The sequence below is a fragment of the Cyanistes caeruleus genome, chromosome 6 (genome assembly GCF_971803275.1).
Source record: "Cyanistes caeruleus chromosome 6, bCyaCae1.hap1.1, whole genome shotgun sequence".
NCBI lineage: Eukaryota > Metazoa > Chordata > Aves > Passeriformes > Paridae > Cyanistes > Cyanistes caeruleus.
The window spans coordinates 59,285,251-59,301,635 of NC_141706.1; the positions used below are offsets into that span (position 1 = coordinate 59,285,251).

General features: G+C 36.8%; 2 protein-coding genes across 3 annotated transcripts in view; one reads left to right on the plus strand and one right to left on the minus strand.

The window, feature by feature from the left end:
• Window positions 1-16,385, plus strand: part of TDRD9 (tudor domain containing 9) — a 67,147-nt gene that overhangs the window by 3,650 nt on the left and 47,112 nt on the right. For both annotated transcript variants that reach the window (XM_086892568.1, XM_086892569.1), the window contains exon 2: window positions 12,459-12,565. In XM_086892568.1, the coding sequence (XP_086748694.1) occupies window positions 12,459-12,565 (107 nt within the window). The remainder of the gene's footprint in view (window positions 1-12,458; window positions 12,566-16,385) is intronic.
• RD3L (RD3 like) lies at window positions 749-3,003 on the minus strand. Its single transcript, XM_023927458.2, has 3 exons — window positions 2,914-3,003; window positions 1,972-2,277; window positions 749-1,138 (listed from the first exon to the last, which is right to left on the minus strand). Exons 2-3 carry the CDS (start codon window positions 2,268-2,270, stop codon window positions 841-843), a joined length of 597 nt encoding a protein of 198 aa, XP_023783226.2. The 5' UTR covers window positions 2,271-2,277; window positions 2,914-3,003; the 3' UTR covers window positions 749-840.

Genomic DNA, 16,385 nt, shown 5'->3' on the forward strand with positions numbered 1-16,385 from the left:
GTTAATTCGGAATGAACACCTTGTGTGTTGGAAATGATCTGTTGACTCCTTGGCTGTTCTAGAAAGTATCACCTGATTTGGTCAAAATGTTGAAAGTTGAATGCAGAATTTGGATTTCAGAACAGCTTTCAGTAAGTCAAATGAGAAATGGCTATTTAAAACGAAAACAATTCAATAATTTTTTTAAAGAACAGAAAGATAGTTGTTAAGTGCTGCTAAATATTTAGTGGTTTTGTTTAGCTGTCCACCTTCACATACTTCAGCATGTGCAGAGTATAGTTCAGAAAAAAATATAGAAATTGTGCATGCAGCATAAGTTCTGTCAGTGTTTTCATGTAACTTACTCTTGAAGTTTAGAAATAATTATTCAGCTCCAAAAAGTATTTACCAGTTTATTTAACTGATGTTATATTAAACCATTTGTTTTACACAGTATAAAGTTCCCATAGAGCCTAAAAGCTACATGACAATCACAGGATTTTTTGTCTAACACTCTGTGGATTGATGCTTTTCAAAATATGCAAAGCAGACTTTTTTTGTAGTTGAAATACTTCTAGCTATATGTGGCTAAAAATTAAAATGCTTCAGAGTTTTTTTCAGAAACGTTTACATTTTTTAATAAAAGATGGCTTCAAACACAACAGTTCTAAGAAACTATAAAGATAAAAGGTGAGTTGATACTTAAGTTACTGCATACTAGCTATTAGAAAGGATTTTAATGTCTGAACTTAGAATAAAAAGGGGAGCATGTCACATTTCTTACTCCTATGCGTCTGGATCGCAGTTACAAGAAAGGAATGTAGATGGCTGCATAACTTTTTGAAAGCAAAACAGACCAGCTTAACTTGATGGGTAGTAATAGGGTAGATTCCAGATTCTGTGAGAGAAGGTGGGAAACATGCTTTGTGTGTTTTTGTCGACATAACTTGAAACCGTGGGGATTTCATCTTTGTCCGACTTGTTGGAGCTGTCGCCATGTGGACTAAAATGTTCAGAGCAATTTGTATTCCATGCATCTGCCAGCTGCTCTGCTTGGTTTTCTCTCTCAATGGTGGTAAGAAAATCTTTTAAAACTTGCTTGAATATGTAGACTATTTCCCAGGGTAAAACATCATTTTCTGCCAAAACTTCCCGAAATCTAGAAACAAACAGAAATTGAAATCTAATCATAGGCGCTGAAAAAATTTCTCTTTCCTCTCTGGACATTTGGGGGTGGGGGAGGAGGAAATGACTTGAGTTCTGGTGTCATTTTTTCCTTGCTGCCACATTTCCCCACTCGCCTTCCCCAGAAGATTGTAAGAGGAAAAGAGCTCTTAACAATGCGCTGGATGTGCTCCAGCTATTGTCGATTGAAAGCGGTTACGATTGGGTCGGCTTTTTTTTTTTCTTTGGCCTGTCTGGATAACTTGATTTAAACTGACTTTGCCCTTAGGTATATTCTGGGCTTTAAAAACAAATGGACTTGTTCTGTCGTTTCTGAGTCCCTAGAAAATGTACTTAAAATGCAGGCAGAGGAGAATTTTTCTTCATAAAAAGCGTGGAGGGATTTATTTATTTATTTATTTATTTTATTTAATTTACACTGATTTCCAACTTTTTAGGAGCTTTCTGGTGTTGTAGATGGGCTGGATTTCTGCATAGTAGTGCATTGCATTAGTTCTTTTATTAGATTTTTAGTTACTGGGTTGCTGCTTAATAAATAGTAAGGATAGGTAACAGTAAGAATGGGAAGTATCAAAAGGTCATATGAGATTTCCTTTGTTTGGATTAGACCAGGAAAATCCTGATTTAAAACTTCCTTCTAGTGCAGCATATTAAAGTGAAGATATAATTTCTAAATTAGCTGTAAAAATGCGCTCCTGTTGCTGGTCATTGCTACTTTGGAAGAACAGAGCCAAATACAAACTTCGATTAGGTAGAGAAACATCTTACTTGTGATAGAGAACTCAGAGGGAAATACGAAACAATTACCTGCTGAGAACAGTTCCTGTTTGGCAAGGCTGAATTTGTGAGCACAAAACTTCAAGCTGCCGTTGCTCAGTAGCTGGAATTGTTGCTTGTGGGTTTTGGTAGTTCTTGAGCCAGTTGTAATCCATGCCAGTTTTCTGGACTTTTTGTTCATTTTCAATCTCTTGCACTAATCTTTCACGCTCTTTCAGGTGCCATTTCAACTCCCTCAGCAGGGTTTTTGTAACTACTTCTGATCCAGGACATCTTGTGGATTTGTAGGAATCAGTTTTTGACCATTTCATCCAGCCAAAAAGTGGCATTTTTAAGCTGGGGAGAGGGAAAAAAAAAAGAAGTTTTTCTTGTGTCTGTTCAACTGATTAGTTCTTTTTACCTGTAGACTTCCTTCATAGAAAATGAATGTTTGAATGAAACTTTATTGATGATTCTGGAATAGTATGCCGTACAAAATCACCAGGCCATAATGTAATATGACAAGCCTTTGCACCTCATGTTTCCTTTCTCTTTTATGAGTTGCGGCATTTGAAAGTACATATCTGTCATCTTGGAAATATTCCATATTTTATCCATATTTTATACATGATTTAAAAAAACAGGTAAGAAACCCCTAAAGCCAATCACAGAAGCTAACAAAAAAAGCCTCAAACCCCACAAAAACCCCATCTAAGTAAGCACGCTCTCTCCCAACAAAACACAAACCCCCAAACCTCCAAAATTTGACCTTACACATATATTTAGAAATGAAATTAATTAATTAGTGGTTAAGTGCTGGAACTCTGCTTGATCTGGTTTTGCAACTAATGTATCAATTTTTTTAAAAAATATTTTAATTACTGTTCACATAATCTGTAAACAGAAATCTGGTAGAACAGACTTTTAAATTGCAGTTTGTAACAAATCATGCACACACAAGCATGCAAATTGGAGTAAAATAACATAAATTACCTTTGCAGTTGTCTGTGAACAGTGTTGTTTCAGGTAAGTTTGCTTGGAGGTCTCTTATTTTAGCATACCCCGTTTGCAGGTTGTTAGTGCTGCTGGAAGAAAACAAGGGTTTTTGTCTCTTTCTCGTATTTTCTTTTTTTTTTTTTTTCATATACTCAAACTGTGCCCAGAAAAAATGACTTTCTGAACTGAATATGACAGTTTAAGTTTTTCTGCTTTTAAGGTTCTTTTTCATGCTCTGTACTGGAGAGAAGCAGTAATCCATTTAACCTAACATGGTCTCTCAAATACTTTCTACCAAGTCCATTAAGATCTCCTACCTTTGAATTGAGTTCTGCCGATGGCAGCAATTTGAGAAAAGATGGTAACAATTTCAAATGCTTGTTGCTAGATCCATCCAAATGTATTGTTGGTAGTGAGATGAATAATGATAGTCTGAAGCAACTACAGACGTGCTTGTAGCTAAAGTTAAGGCTGTCGTGTGATGTGATGCTTGGCTGTGCATAGCTGTAGGTCACAGTTTAGAGCTGTATTTTTATGCCCATAGAGTGCTAAAAATAACTATGTTGCTTTTATCATCAAACTAAACTTTCAGGCCATTGAGATGCTGGAAGACTTATCTCCCATTAGAGGGGGATCAGGCTGTTCTGCTGTCATTTTTAAACAGCTAAGAATAGTTTTTCTCTAGTAAAGATCATCTAAAGCTTTTGTTAAGTGAGTGTTGACAGAAAAGAGGTATTTGACAGTTGCTTAGGATTTTGTCGCTACATTAAATGCTTCTTCCAGATGAATTTCATCAATCTCACGGTTCTATACGTTTTCATTACTGTGCATAGCTGTTAGCATTTTTAATTAACATTTCAAATGTGTTTAAAGAAGCCAGGCTGTAACACCTACAGTGTGCCATGAAAGACACGTTAATCTAATTAAAGGAATAGGATGATAAGGAGATGCAAATTGAGGTCAAACTGATCTAAAAAGCTCAGAATTGTAAGTCTTACCAGAGCCACTGCTTCTCTCTCAACTGGCTGTCAGCTGCCTGCTCCCTGTTTCCTTGATGAATATTTTGAGCATATCCATTTTTAAGGTTCATTCGCGGGGATGGCACTGTGCACACTAAAGGTCGCTGAAGGAGCCATTTTCCATTCCAGTTATCTGGTCTCTTCCTATTAATCTAAACAGTAGCCATGGTTTAAGAAACACCGTCTTTCTTCTTGCCCTTGTTCTAATGACTGTCTTTGCTCCTCTTAAGTATTTTTCATTCCTACTTTTCTCTCTCCGCTCGTGTGTTGAACGGTTGGGAGAACAAAGGTTCTCTAAATTTGTTCTAGATGTCATACAACATAAAGGATGACGTGTATGGCTGTTATTAAAGCTGATTCTACTTATACATTGGAAAAATTCAAATGTCATTATTAATCCTCTTCAAATGGAAGGTTTTCACATTGCATTCTATGTGGTACTCTGAAAAAGGAAGGGAGCTAGGTTTATGATGACAGAACTGTCCTGACAGATTTTCAGATGAAATTAAAATGCTCCTTGCCATCTCCTTTACAGCACAGTTAACATGTCACCATTTTTTTCCACTGTATCAATCTGCAAGTAAACTGCTGTACAGTGTAAAACCATTATAGTGTCTTTGCAAATTAGAGATGCATACTGGAAGGTGTGCTGAGTAATTAAATTAGAAACCTACAATTTTGATTTTTCAGCCAAATCTTTGGTTGCTTCATTGAAGATTCAAGGCAGGATCCTGAGGATCATGTTCATCTTTCCATTGGTAGGGGAGCATTGAAGCTGAAATTTTGTATTGCTTTTATTTTTGTACGCAGTTCAGGTGTGTGAAGAGATAGGTGACTGCTTGTATGGGGCTTGCACTGGAAACGGGACCTCAAAAGTAGAGCTGTAGTTTATGCCCCCGTGGTTAATCCTGGAAGCTTTTCTAAGAGTCAAAATTCTACCCAGTTATCTCTAAATGAACTCATGGATCTGAAGTGCTGTGTCAGGGTGGAAATTTTGGCTTGACTTAGGCTGATAGTGGGTTTGTTCCTGAAGGCACTTTGATGTTTGTTGTTACTAGTAACTGAGTTGTGTCTTAGTGGTCAACTCTACATCCCCAGTCACAAACTAGTGTTCTCTGATGTGTGTGGCAGAACAGCTCCTGTAGTAATGTGCTGGGTTTATTCTGTTACTTTATTTTACCCTCAATATAAATTATGCACAGTTCTATTTACTTCTTGATTTTCCACGGAGTATTTAGGGACTTCTTATTTGTCTGGGGTGAAAGGATTGTCAGTGTGGGCTTAGTACCTGTCATGTTAAAAGAATTCCTTGTAAGGTAACATTTGTACCCATGGATCATTGTGTTCTGTGTATTCAAGAGCTGCAACCAAACCCAGCATTCTTGGGAGAACCTTCATTTTTGGAGTGGTTTTGTTCTGCCATGGGAGTGGCCTGGTGTGAAGGAATGGAAGTATGGTTCATGGCTCTAACTGTTAACCTGAAAATATCTGGTACTCTAAATTTTACCTATTTGGCCTCCTGTTGGACATCACAGATATGAGGGGGAACTTGACATTTAAGACACATGAGACTTAAGACTTGACAATTAAGATGTAACTTAGAAGTACTGTTTTTAATTTTTCTTTTTTTTTTTCTTTTTTTTTTTTTTTTGACAAAGCCAGTTTGAGAAGGAGTTGGTGCTGAACAGCATTTTGTTCAAAGCCAGCTCCATTTAACCAGGTACTACACTGATGTGAGCATCCAGGCATGATAAATGGTGAAAATGGTTGGAGGAGAAGCTTCTTTTCTTTGGAAAATTTTATGGTATCTGTACCATCTGAGATGCTGTTGACTCCTGTGATTGGAAGGGGCAAGAAGTACATGTCTCTTTATGAATGAGACTCAAGGTGACATTGAGAAATTATTACCCTAATTCCTGCTTGACCAAAAGTGCCTATCGATCATACCTAGCTAATGTTTCAACACATTGGTTTAGTGTTGCATGTTCCCTAATTCTTTCTCAGGATCTGTTGCTAATAATCATATACTGTGACTTGCTGCCAAAGATTTTGTGTGAAGGGCTGGTGATTGTTGTGAGTTAAGCCCAGTAGACACCTAAGCAACACACAGACCCTTGCTTACTCACTATTCCCCATCAGTGGAATAGGAAATGAGGAATGGAACAGAAAAAACAAAACAAAGCAAAAACTTGGGTTCAAAATAAAAGCTGTTTTAAGAAGTGGAACAAGAGAGAAGAAAACTAAGTGATGCAGAAGCAGCCCCACGTTACCTCTCATGGATAGGCCAATGCCCAGCCAAGTTCTGAACAACAGGTGGCAAACTGAACTGAAACCCCACTCTTTTAAGTTGCTGAGCATGACACTAAATGGCATCTCTGGTCTGTGTTGCCTTCCTGGTGCTTCCCCTCCCAAACCCTTGTGCATCCACCAGCCTATTTATAGGGAACAAGGATGGACGTAGTATGAAAAGCAGAAAGGTCCTGGGTGCTGTGCAAATGCTGTTCAGGAGTAACTAAAACATTTATTTTCAGAAGTACTGATTTGGTCACAATTTCAAAACAGCATCATAGCATTGCTATGAAGAAAATAACCCTATCCCAGCCAGGTCCAGAGCAGTTACAACGAAAGGTTGATAGTGCTCCCATCATCTGAGCAGGGAGAGATTTCATAAAATAATTAATCCACAGCTAGCAGGTTGGATGGTCTCCTTTCATTTATAAATGCAGTGCCACTCTGGGTTTAATCAGCTTCGTAGGGTATTTTTCTTTTGATTTGACAGAACAGCTCTGGCTGTTTTGGGCAGCAGACAGATGGTGAATCTACCTCTTCTGATCACTTCAGACAGCATTTGACTACTGCTTTTGATTTTCTAACAATTATGAGCAAAATCTGCTGTGAGCCTACACAAGAGGCCTTTTGGTAAGACTCCTTGTTTGGTATTTTGCTGTGACAGTGAACAGCAGACTGATTTTCTTTTAGCGGTGTTAAATGACAGAAGTTTGTGTAAACTATCGTTGCATCTTGGTGGTGAGATGAATAAAAACAGGACGTGTTTGAAGCTGATTTCTTCCACTTGGACTGTCTGTAGCATTCATGTCTCTGGTGCTGGTGACACTTCACTAATAGGCAGGGGAGTTACAGGCATCAATTTGAAATTGAGGCAATCCTGCTTTTAATACTAATCTTCATGAGCATTCTTCTAAATTCAGAGCAGTCTCTTGCATTTTATTTTTCTCAGAGATTTATTTAATCTGGATTTTACCAAGCTGGTAACCAAATGCAGGAAGAGAAGCTCATCAGCAGCTCATCTCCTAGAAGAGTCCAGTTCTTTGAAGCCCAGCAGCTCATCCCACAGACATAAAATCCCAGAGCAGAAGACAGTAAATTGGAGGATTTGGACTGTTTTATCCTGGCATTTGAGCTTGTCATGTTTCTTGGATTTTAACTGTGGATAAGGTGCAGAGCTATTAGTTTGACATACGTGAAATATTTCCGAGTTGTTGAGTTTCCATAGTCTATCCAAATGCAAATATTAGCATTTGAGTTTTTCAGGATTTCAGAAAGATGTTTTAGTGCTCTCCCTCCTTCTTTCTCCCTTCCTCCCCAGATAGTTAAGGTTTTAAAACAGGCTATCTGAATTACACTGAGGAAGAACAGTACAAACCTTTTAAAATGCTTAAATATGAAGACTATCACTAAATCTAGCAAATTACATTTTGGATCAGCTCTTACTGGAAAAAAAGCATGTACCTAACTGATTCTTAGATTCTTGAAATAGTACGTAGTGACTTTGGAAATCTGTATTTTAGTTTTTCATGTGATACATTTATTATGAATTCTGTTAGTAGTCTGTTTTTGCAGCTGAAATGTGGCTTTTGAATGACAGTACATGATTTCATTGAAGTTAGTGTATTTCTGCAGGTAGGACCAATCTTCTGTATAGAAAACCAGCTTCCAGTTGAAAGGAAAGTAATTTTTAGTATGTCCTTCAGTAAACCCAGTGGAAGGTTATTTACTGTCACGGCAAATGTTCAGTTATGTAAAGTGTCACATTACTTCAGTTTCAGAAGAGAAGCTTTGAAACAGTCTGCTGTATATATCTTACTAAAATTGTGCAGCAAAATATCGCTCTGTATGTTATGGGGCTAAGTGTTTTTTTCAAGTGATTTCCCCACTCCCCAGAGATTTGTAAATAGGTGAACAGTTAGTGTGCGTGACAGAAGCCATGACTTGGGGCAGTCCTTCTCTTGTGATCTGTGAAATGGGTGACACTAGTTTTATGTTCAACTTCTAGTCCCATGTGCACAGGATTTTTTGTGTTAAACGAGGCAGAACATAAATAAGCAGAAAGTACATCTATAAGAATTTTTAAAAACACAGTCTGAGGAGTCTTTGATGTTTCAGTTTTGTCTCTAAGATGGACATGTTCTAGGAGTTACATAGCCTTGAATAGAAGCTTCTACCCCAAAATTAAGTGGTTAATAGAATTTTTTTTGAAGTTGGATAAGCAAGCATCTTAGTCCTTGGAATTTTATTGCATGCCTGGATATTTTCTTTATACTGTCAGGTATGCTGCATAAGCAACTTTTAAAAGTTTTTTTCAGGGTATATAACTGCATGTATCTGTTAGTTTAATAAAACTTTTTTTTAAACATTTCTTGTAGAAGCATTAACTATGTTCAGTGTAGGCATTGGCATTTTTGAAAGGGCCAAACAAATTACCTGTCTTAGCTATGGTTGAGATTGGGCAATTGATTCTATTTTTGGCAGCTAAGTGTATGCAAAAATCCTTTGATTATTATTTCTAGTGCTCAAATACAAATACTTATTCAGTATATTCTGTTATGATGCCTTGTTGTATTAGAGGTCATTCTATAGCTTGCAGAAAAGAAAGACATTTCTCTAGCTCAATTTGTTTACAGAAAGGCACTCCCAGTGTATTTGAAATAATTTACAATTGAATGTGTCAACAATTTCTGGTGTTAACCTGTGTTTCCCTTCTAGTAATTCCCCTGAAGTGGCAGCTGTATTTAATTTTATATTTAAAAAAATACCTTGTTTTAATCTATTGCTCAAAATTAGTTTGACTGGGCTTACGTACCAAAACTGCTCACATTTCAGAAAAATATACAGTAGTTAAACCACATAATATGGAATGGAGAAAGAACCCTGTTGCCTCATAAGACAGTGTTAATTCTTTTCCAAGAAGAGGCATGTAGCTCTTTGCCTTGATGGAAGGGGTCCTGCTGCCCACTGCTCATCCTGTCTGCTACTTCTGAGAGTGTTTCTGAATGTAAGTAGGTCTTGAAATGTACACACCTACGTGGGTTGATGTCAGGATGTAGCAAGGCTTACTTGTGGAATGAAGTCACTGATTGATTGGGGTGTACAGAATGTCACATATTTGCAGGTTCAGCCACAGAAATATTTTAAAGATTTTGAAGATGAAATATACCCTTGATATGAATAAGATCAAGTTCACCTTCTTTTTAGAATGAGGGGTAAGGAAGAAAACCCAGAATATTTAAAATCTTCTACATTTCCTAGTTTCTAGTTGGTGACTTCAAATTTTAGTGATTGTGTTAGTCAAAAAAAATGCTTTTTACTGCTTCTTAATTTGGTAGATTTTTGTCTGTTTTGGATGTGCAGTTGAAAAGGCTGGAATCTGGAAAGCCTAAGGAATATATACTCTAAGATGGCAGCTGTACCTAAGGTGGGTTTCGACGGTCAGGAGGAATAGAAATGGGGAAGAAATAACTGGTGTATGGGACAGACATGTGATTCATAAGTAGAATCCAGAAAAGTCCCTTCATTTGCTTTCATTCATATTCTTTTCTAGCCTAGAATGGATTTGAATTTCTGAATCTTGTTATTCTTCTGCTGTCAGCAAATTTTGTTGAAAATCATGAGATTTTCATCCAAGGGAAATTTCTTCTTGTTTATCCAGGTAGATAGGATGATACCTCCCACTGATGGCATATTAATGATTACTTGGAAGGATTGTATCATTCTGATGATTTAGGAGAGCTCCAGCGGGGTTTATAGTAATTTATTTTTAATTTTGCTTAAAACCCCCCATTATTCTGTAAGCTTTTAATTTTATTAATGCAGAAAAGTACAGCATTAAAATGTCAATAAATGACAGCGAAGCTTATTTGTTCATTTCATATTCCCATATGTAATTTTCCAGTTGCATATGATTTTCCTCAAGACTGGAGCCTGATTTGGTACATCAAGTGCATAATGTTTATTCCTAATGACTGGCTATTAAATATTTTGTTTATTCATTGTGTCGCCTGGGGTTCATTTACTGCGTGCTGTTTTCTGAAGACAGAAAACCTAATTCTTGAAATAAAATATTCAGTTGTCCGAACAAAAAATTAATCTATTCTCACAAATGACTGAGGTCATGCTGTCCTCATTTTCCTCAAGCTGTACAGGCAAAGGTTGAAAGCACACACACATATATGTACATATGTATATATACAAATACACTTCTGGGAGCTTGTTTTGAAATGCTTAAGACACTTAAAATGCCAAGAGATATAATAAATTAGTAAGTTCATTTATTTATTACTTTATTATTTATTAATTTATTATTACATTTAGTTATTACTATTCCTTATCTGTTCCTTAACTGATTTCAGCTACTGCTTAAATACTGATGCATCTGCAGGGTCTTACTGCAAGAAAGGAGCACAGTCCTGCCTTTCCCAGCCTTAGCTCCTCAGTGGGAGTTTTCTGTTTGTGATTTGCTTGCTGTTTCTCTGGGCTCTGACAGTCAAGCAATACCTGCACCTCTGTGACAGCACTGGCTGCTTACCCTTGCTTTTCTCCCCATGGAGAACCTAAGGACAAGTTCTATTTACTGCATAACCAGGTTTTATTTTCAGAATATGTGTGTCCAGTGTACTCAGTGAGGCTGAAGGTTTATGGAAGTGAAAAAATAATTGGTTATATCAGTAAAAATCTGTATAGAATGGTGCATATAATGCTGCCCAAGTGAGTTTGTGCAGTCAAGCTTCATTATGGTATTTTCAGATACCGAATGCTTGACCTTTTGAATTTTGTTTTGACTCATTGAATTTTTGGGTTTTATTTGTGTTTAATATGCATTCAGTGGAATAACCAACTTTGCAAGCAGTCGGACATCCTGTGTGTGAATTTTTCTACATATTTTCACAGATCCAGACTTCTTGAGATGTGTTTTAGAAGGGTTTGAGTGATGGAAGTTGGACATAGGCAGCTGTTGCTCGTGTAGCCATTGCGCAGATGGGTGCAATCCTGCTGAACCTTGCATTAAGAAATACTTGAGGTCTGGGGGAAATTGCTGTAGCTCTACACCTCAAATTTTGTTAAAATTAAATAGAAACTATTTCCTAGTTCGATGGTAGCAGTAGGTGTTAAATACTTGGTGTTCTGTTCTGAACTGGGCTGAGTGAATTGTCTGTAGCAGAGCCAAGCTGGCACAGAGCTTGCTTTGGCACAGAAGGTGAGTGCTCTGTGGCATCAAAATCTTGGGAACTTCCCTCTGTTGAGGGCTGTATGATGTAGTGCCATGTTAAAAATCCCATGCAGTTTTCAGCATTAGTGTTTTTGGAGTCAGTGTTGCCTATTTTTTGGGTCAAGAAATAAACACTTCCACAGCACTATCCTTTCATAAAACACAGAAACAGTTTTGCTGTGCCTTAGTGAATTGCTGAATAGGTAAGGCTTGCATAGGGCCCACAGTTGAAGTTAATGTGCAAAACTGTAGTTTCGACCTCTAGTTTGTATTTTGTTAAAAAAAAATCTTTTGATGTTTTCAAAACTCTTCTATGTTTAAGTTCTCCTGTGATTTAATAACAATTTAATTTTACAATTTGTTAATTTAACAATTTAATACAATCATTGTTTACATGCTACTTTATTCTCTAGTGAATTTCATGTGATTTTCTTCACTGTTCATGTAGAAGAGACTTTTAAAAATTCCATTTAATTTATATCATGAATAACATTTCTGTGTGTGACAGATTTCCATAAAATTCAATGATCAGGTGATTGTGTTAATCTTTTTTCCTGACCACCATCATTTCTTGGCTTACAGTCAAAATTTTTCTCTTAAAAGCATTGAGATGATTGTGTTTCCTCCTGTCCACTTCCCCTGTCTCCAGAGAATCATGCAAGATTGGCTTTCATTTTCCTAATTGTATGTGTCAAGAATTGAAGAAAAAGGGCTATTTCATCTTTGTTCAGAAGATATTGTAGTCTCTCATTAGAAGAGAAATTCTTAGGTATTGAAGCCTTGAAGGTTGATATTTTGGGAGCTCAATCTTCTTGGGTCTAAACAAAAAGATATAATGTGGCATTTTCCTCAGTCTGGTATCTAAGTGCATAGACTATTTTTTTTTTTCTGAAGTTTGTTCATTGAAGTAGTTCCTGCATGACATGGAGAGCTTCCTGTATAATGCTTTTATTTCCAGAGATCCCAAAGACTTGGACTAGGAAGCATTTCTTGATTTATTATTTCTTTTTCCTCTTCAGGCTGCCTATCTCAGCAAATGTTAGAACTGAATATGCTAAAAAATACAGACAAGCTGAGGAACAAGAGCTGAATGTAGCTGGAAATGATCAACTTGTCTATAAAACAGGTAAAAAAAAGAAATAAAATTATTTCATTCCTATTATAAACTCAGATACACCTGTCCTTTTTCCTCTCTGTTGTCTTTACGTTATCTTCCTCTCTAACTTGAATGTACTTATTTATTGATAGACGTGTTTAGTTTGTTATATATAAAGTGTGATATTAAAAGCTAAACTCCTTATTTTCTGAAATCCACAATGTACAATGCTGGTAAATGCATAGATAAATATGCATACATATAGCTTGTTGTATTGATAAATGCAGAAATGTGATTAAAATAAATCTGCAAGGAAAATATAATGCTCATTAGATTCATGCCTTTATTCTGTTTTCCCATTTTCTATTCATACTTCTCTGTGTACTTGATTGTTGCTTTGAGCTGCCTTTAGAGAGACATTGGATTGCACTTCTTTCGTAGGAGCTCTGGTAAAAGCACTGTGAGGCTGACTCGCTTGTCAGGACAGCTCAGCTTCAAACTCTTACTGTGCCTCTTAATTTCCAGATTTGTTAATGTGGCTGATTTCCTGAGAAAAGGACATTTATGTTTTATCTGTTCTGTCGTTCTCTTAATATTTTCTGTATACCTTTCCTGGCATACCAAAATGTGACAAATTGAGATATTTTCTAGAAATTATTGTCCTTCAGTGCATCTGCAAATTCTCTGGCCTCTGGAACTCAGGCTGATGAAGCCACTTGAGGGATTTGTCATCAGCTGAGACACGGTAGTGGCACTTGGCGCTTGCACCTCATCTTCTGTCCTAACCACAAAATGCTGTCTCTACTTCCCTTGACATTGTATAAAATTTGAGGGAGAGAAAGTATTAAAAGGTGGAAATGGGGGAATAAAGAGACTGGAATGAGCTTCTAGTGTTGTCATTCAGGAATGACATTTTCCTAGTTCTTCACGGGCTTTCCTGACAAAGGAGCAACATGTTGAGTAAGATTAAGTTCTGTAGATGTTTCTTTAATAATACAGTGGTACTGATTAATGCAAGGAAATACCATAGCTCATTCAGTATCTTTTACCTATTAAGTCAGAATCTTGTATAAAATAGAGTAGCAACTTCAGCAGCACTAAACTAACAGTGGCCTGCATGACTTGAATGGGAGTGATGCTAGCAGTTTTCCTTCTGTAAAAGAATCAGGATTATAACTTAGGCTTTTTATCAAATACTTCTGTGTAGTCATCCTGGTACTTTATTTTATAAGTACCTATTTTCTCTTGGTCTACCCTAAAATATTTGTCCTTGAAAATTTACCTTGTAATATTTACTCTTGCCTTCCAGTTGTAACTTACTGAAACAGCATCTAGTTAGCAAACAACCATAAATAATTACTAAAGTGTCGACATATTACATAATCTCTTATTATTAATCCATTGCATATTTTCCTCAGTTCCTTTCCCCCCCTTCCCCCTGTTCTGTTCTCTGTCTGTCTCATTGTCTGGAGTCTCAGTTGCTTCAGGAGCTGTTCTGTGCAGTGTTGATGCCTGCCTGCTCTCATCAGTGCTCTGCTCCCAGCGGTCTGTGATCCAGTGACAGAGTCCAAGCAAACTGGAGAGTGACAGGACTGGAACATTCCTACGGCATTCTGAGACTGAGCTGCCAGATCCCACCTAGATGTAAATAAGATAAAAGCTTCAGAAAGTCCTGGTTCTTACTGCTCTTAACTTTGAGTTATAGACAGAAATACTGTGTTGGGACAGTAGAATAAAAAAGTCAGCATAAGAATTGTATGGTTAATTTTATAGCTTATAAATGTGTATGTTCTACATTTGAGACTGCTTTTCTCTAATACAGTATGCTCATCATTCAAATTTCAAGAGCTTCAAGATGTATTTGTAACTATCAGCTATATTGATCTGAAAGTGAATGTTTTCCTCAAGAACATGAAAACTGTCATAATTGATCAGGGATTCAGCTAGGCTAGGACCTATGAGTTGACCTGTGTTGAATACAAATGTAATCAAGAAATAACCTTCATAACATGGAAATGAGAAAATAATTTTTTCTGAAGATTCTGAATTGGTACCCCTTCTGTAGCTTCTTTCTCTGAGTTGCTGTTCTAACTTACAGGCAATATTTTCTGTGCAAATTGATAGCCTGTTTTAAATCTTGCAGTTGCTGAAACTGCTTGTGCCTTGTTATTTAATGAAATTCTATTGAGTTTAAGTGCTGTGCTTTCCAATTTCTTTGAAAGAGTATGTGCTTTCATACTGAGAGGACAAACAAAAATGCCTGATCTGCTTCTATGCTGGGGAAAGAGATCACCAGGGAACTTCAGAGTTCTGGCTTCTGCAGAGCATGGTAGAAATGATACTGCTGTGCAAAACTGAAGTGATTAAATAAAAGCAGAAGAAAAGTCTTTGTCATAACTGTTAGACAAAATGAGTAGAGCATTAGCAATTCTTGTCTCACCAGGCTTGCTTCACATTTGGATCTTCCAGGCTTCACACACTTTGGATTCAGTGAGGTCGCGGGGTGTTGTGCAGAGGGAAACCTTCCAGAGCTATGTGTATGGGACACTTACCTTGTAGAAAATATTTTTTTTCCAAATTTTGGAATTCTGAACTGTACAGACTAGAGCTTTGCACTTCAGAAAGCTTCTAAATTCTAAAGTCCTTAGTTCTCTCTTTTTTTTTTCTTTAAAGGACACATAGAATTATTTTCATGAAGCTTTGTTGATGGCAGTTTTTTTGGTTTTTTTTTTGTTTTTTTCTTTTTTCCTGTCTTCATGATTTTCACGCCATTAAATGGATATCTTCTGGAGGTCTTCTAGGTCCCACCTGAAGTAACTGCTTTCAGAGAAAAAGAAACTCAGACATTGTTTCTGATACTTAAAAATTCAGTTTCTTATATATCTTACACATTTTGTACTCAGAACAGATGATGCATGCCAGGAAAATTAATCATAGCACAGATCCTCACCCCAAAACCTTTTGTATATAAGGTATGTACAAGTTGAAGAGGATTGCAGTAGAGAAGTCTCACCAGACAGGTATTTCCTTAGGATTTCTCTGAATTAAGCTCTTCAAGGATCAGTCAGCAGCACCTTCGTGTACTTGGTGTTTGACTGCTGTAGCACCATGTTCTGGGAAGTCCTGCTTTTTGGCTCAGTGTAGGAGCCATTTGTTACCTGTGGCTTTTCTGTCCTCTGAGCTTCCATTGAAACTGTAATCACTGTGTAGCTCAGCAGAAGCATGATCAGTGATTTAACAAGCATCTCATTTGATTCATCTAACCAGTACATTGAAGTAAATTTTTTTTTAAGCATCTCATTTTAATTGCAGAACTGGTGAATATAAAAATCTAATCTTATGTTAAAGGATATCTTTAAATGTGATTCAGACATCTGCTGTATGGGCTGTTATAACTGAGATACTGGAAAATCGCTCTTTCCATGGGCATTGGGCGATTTTAGTCATTGACATCTTTAGAGGACTTTCATAATAATCAAAAAGGAGGTTAACAGGCAAAATCATCTTTCCCACAACTGAGTTTTCAGTTTCTTTTTTGCATCGATTCTGAAAAGAGAAATTAATATTATTTATTCTGGACTATTAACTCTTTTATTAATGCTTCTTATACACTGAAATATTTTGCTTGTCCTAAACCAGCATGGGGAGCAGTTGCCTGCTTCTTCAATTTATTATTTTCAGGTTGGAATAATCCTGCATTTTATGTCAAAATCCAAGGTGCAGCTTAGAGCACAGTGCCTTACCAAGGTGTGCACTGGTTGTGTCAGTTGTCCTGCTCCTAGTAGTGTTTTTCAGAAAGTATAAGGTATTGAAAAAGCAAAAAGTTCCTGCCTTCCTTGCTGATAATTCT

Bases quoted from the DNA above. Each gene is read 5' to 3' on its own strand.
- RD3L (XM_023927458.2), bottom strand. From the start codon at position 2,270: ATGCCACTTTTTGGCTGGATGAAATGGTCAAAAACTGATTCCTACAAA. The intron at 1,139-1,971 runs GTAATTGTTTCG...GTTTGTTTCTAG, and splicing joins ACAGGAACTGTTCTCAGCAG to ATTTCGGGAAGTTTTGGCAG.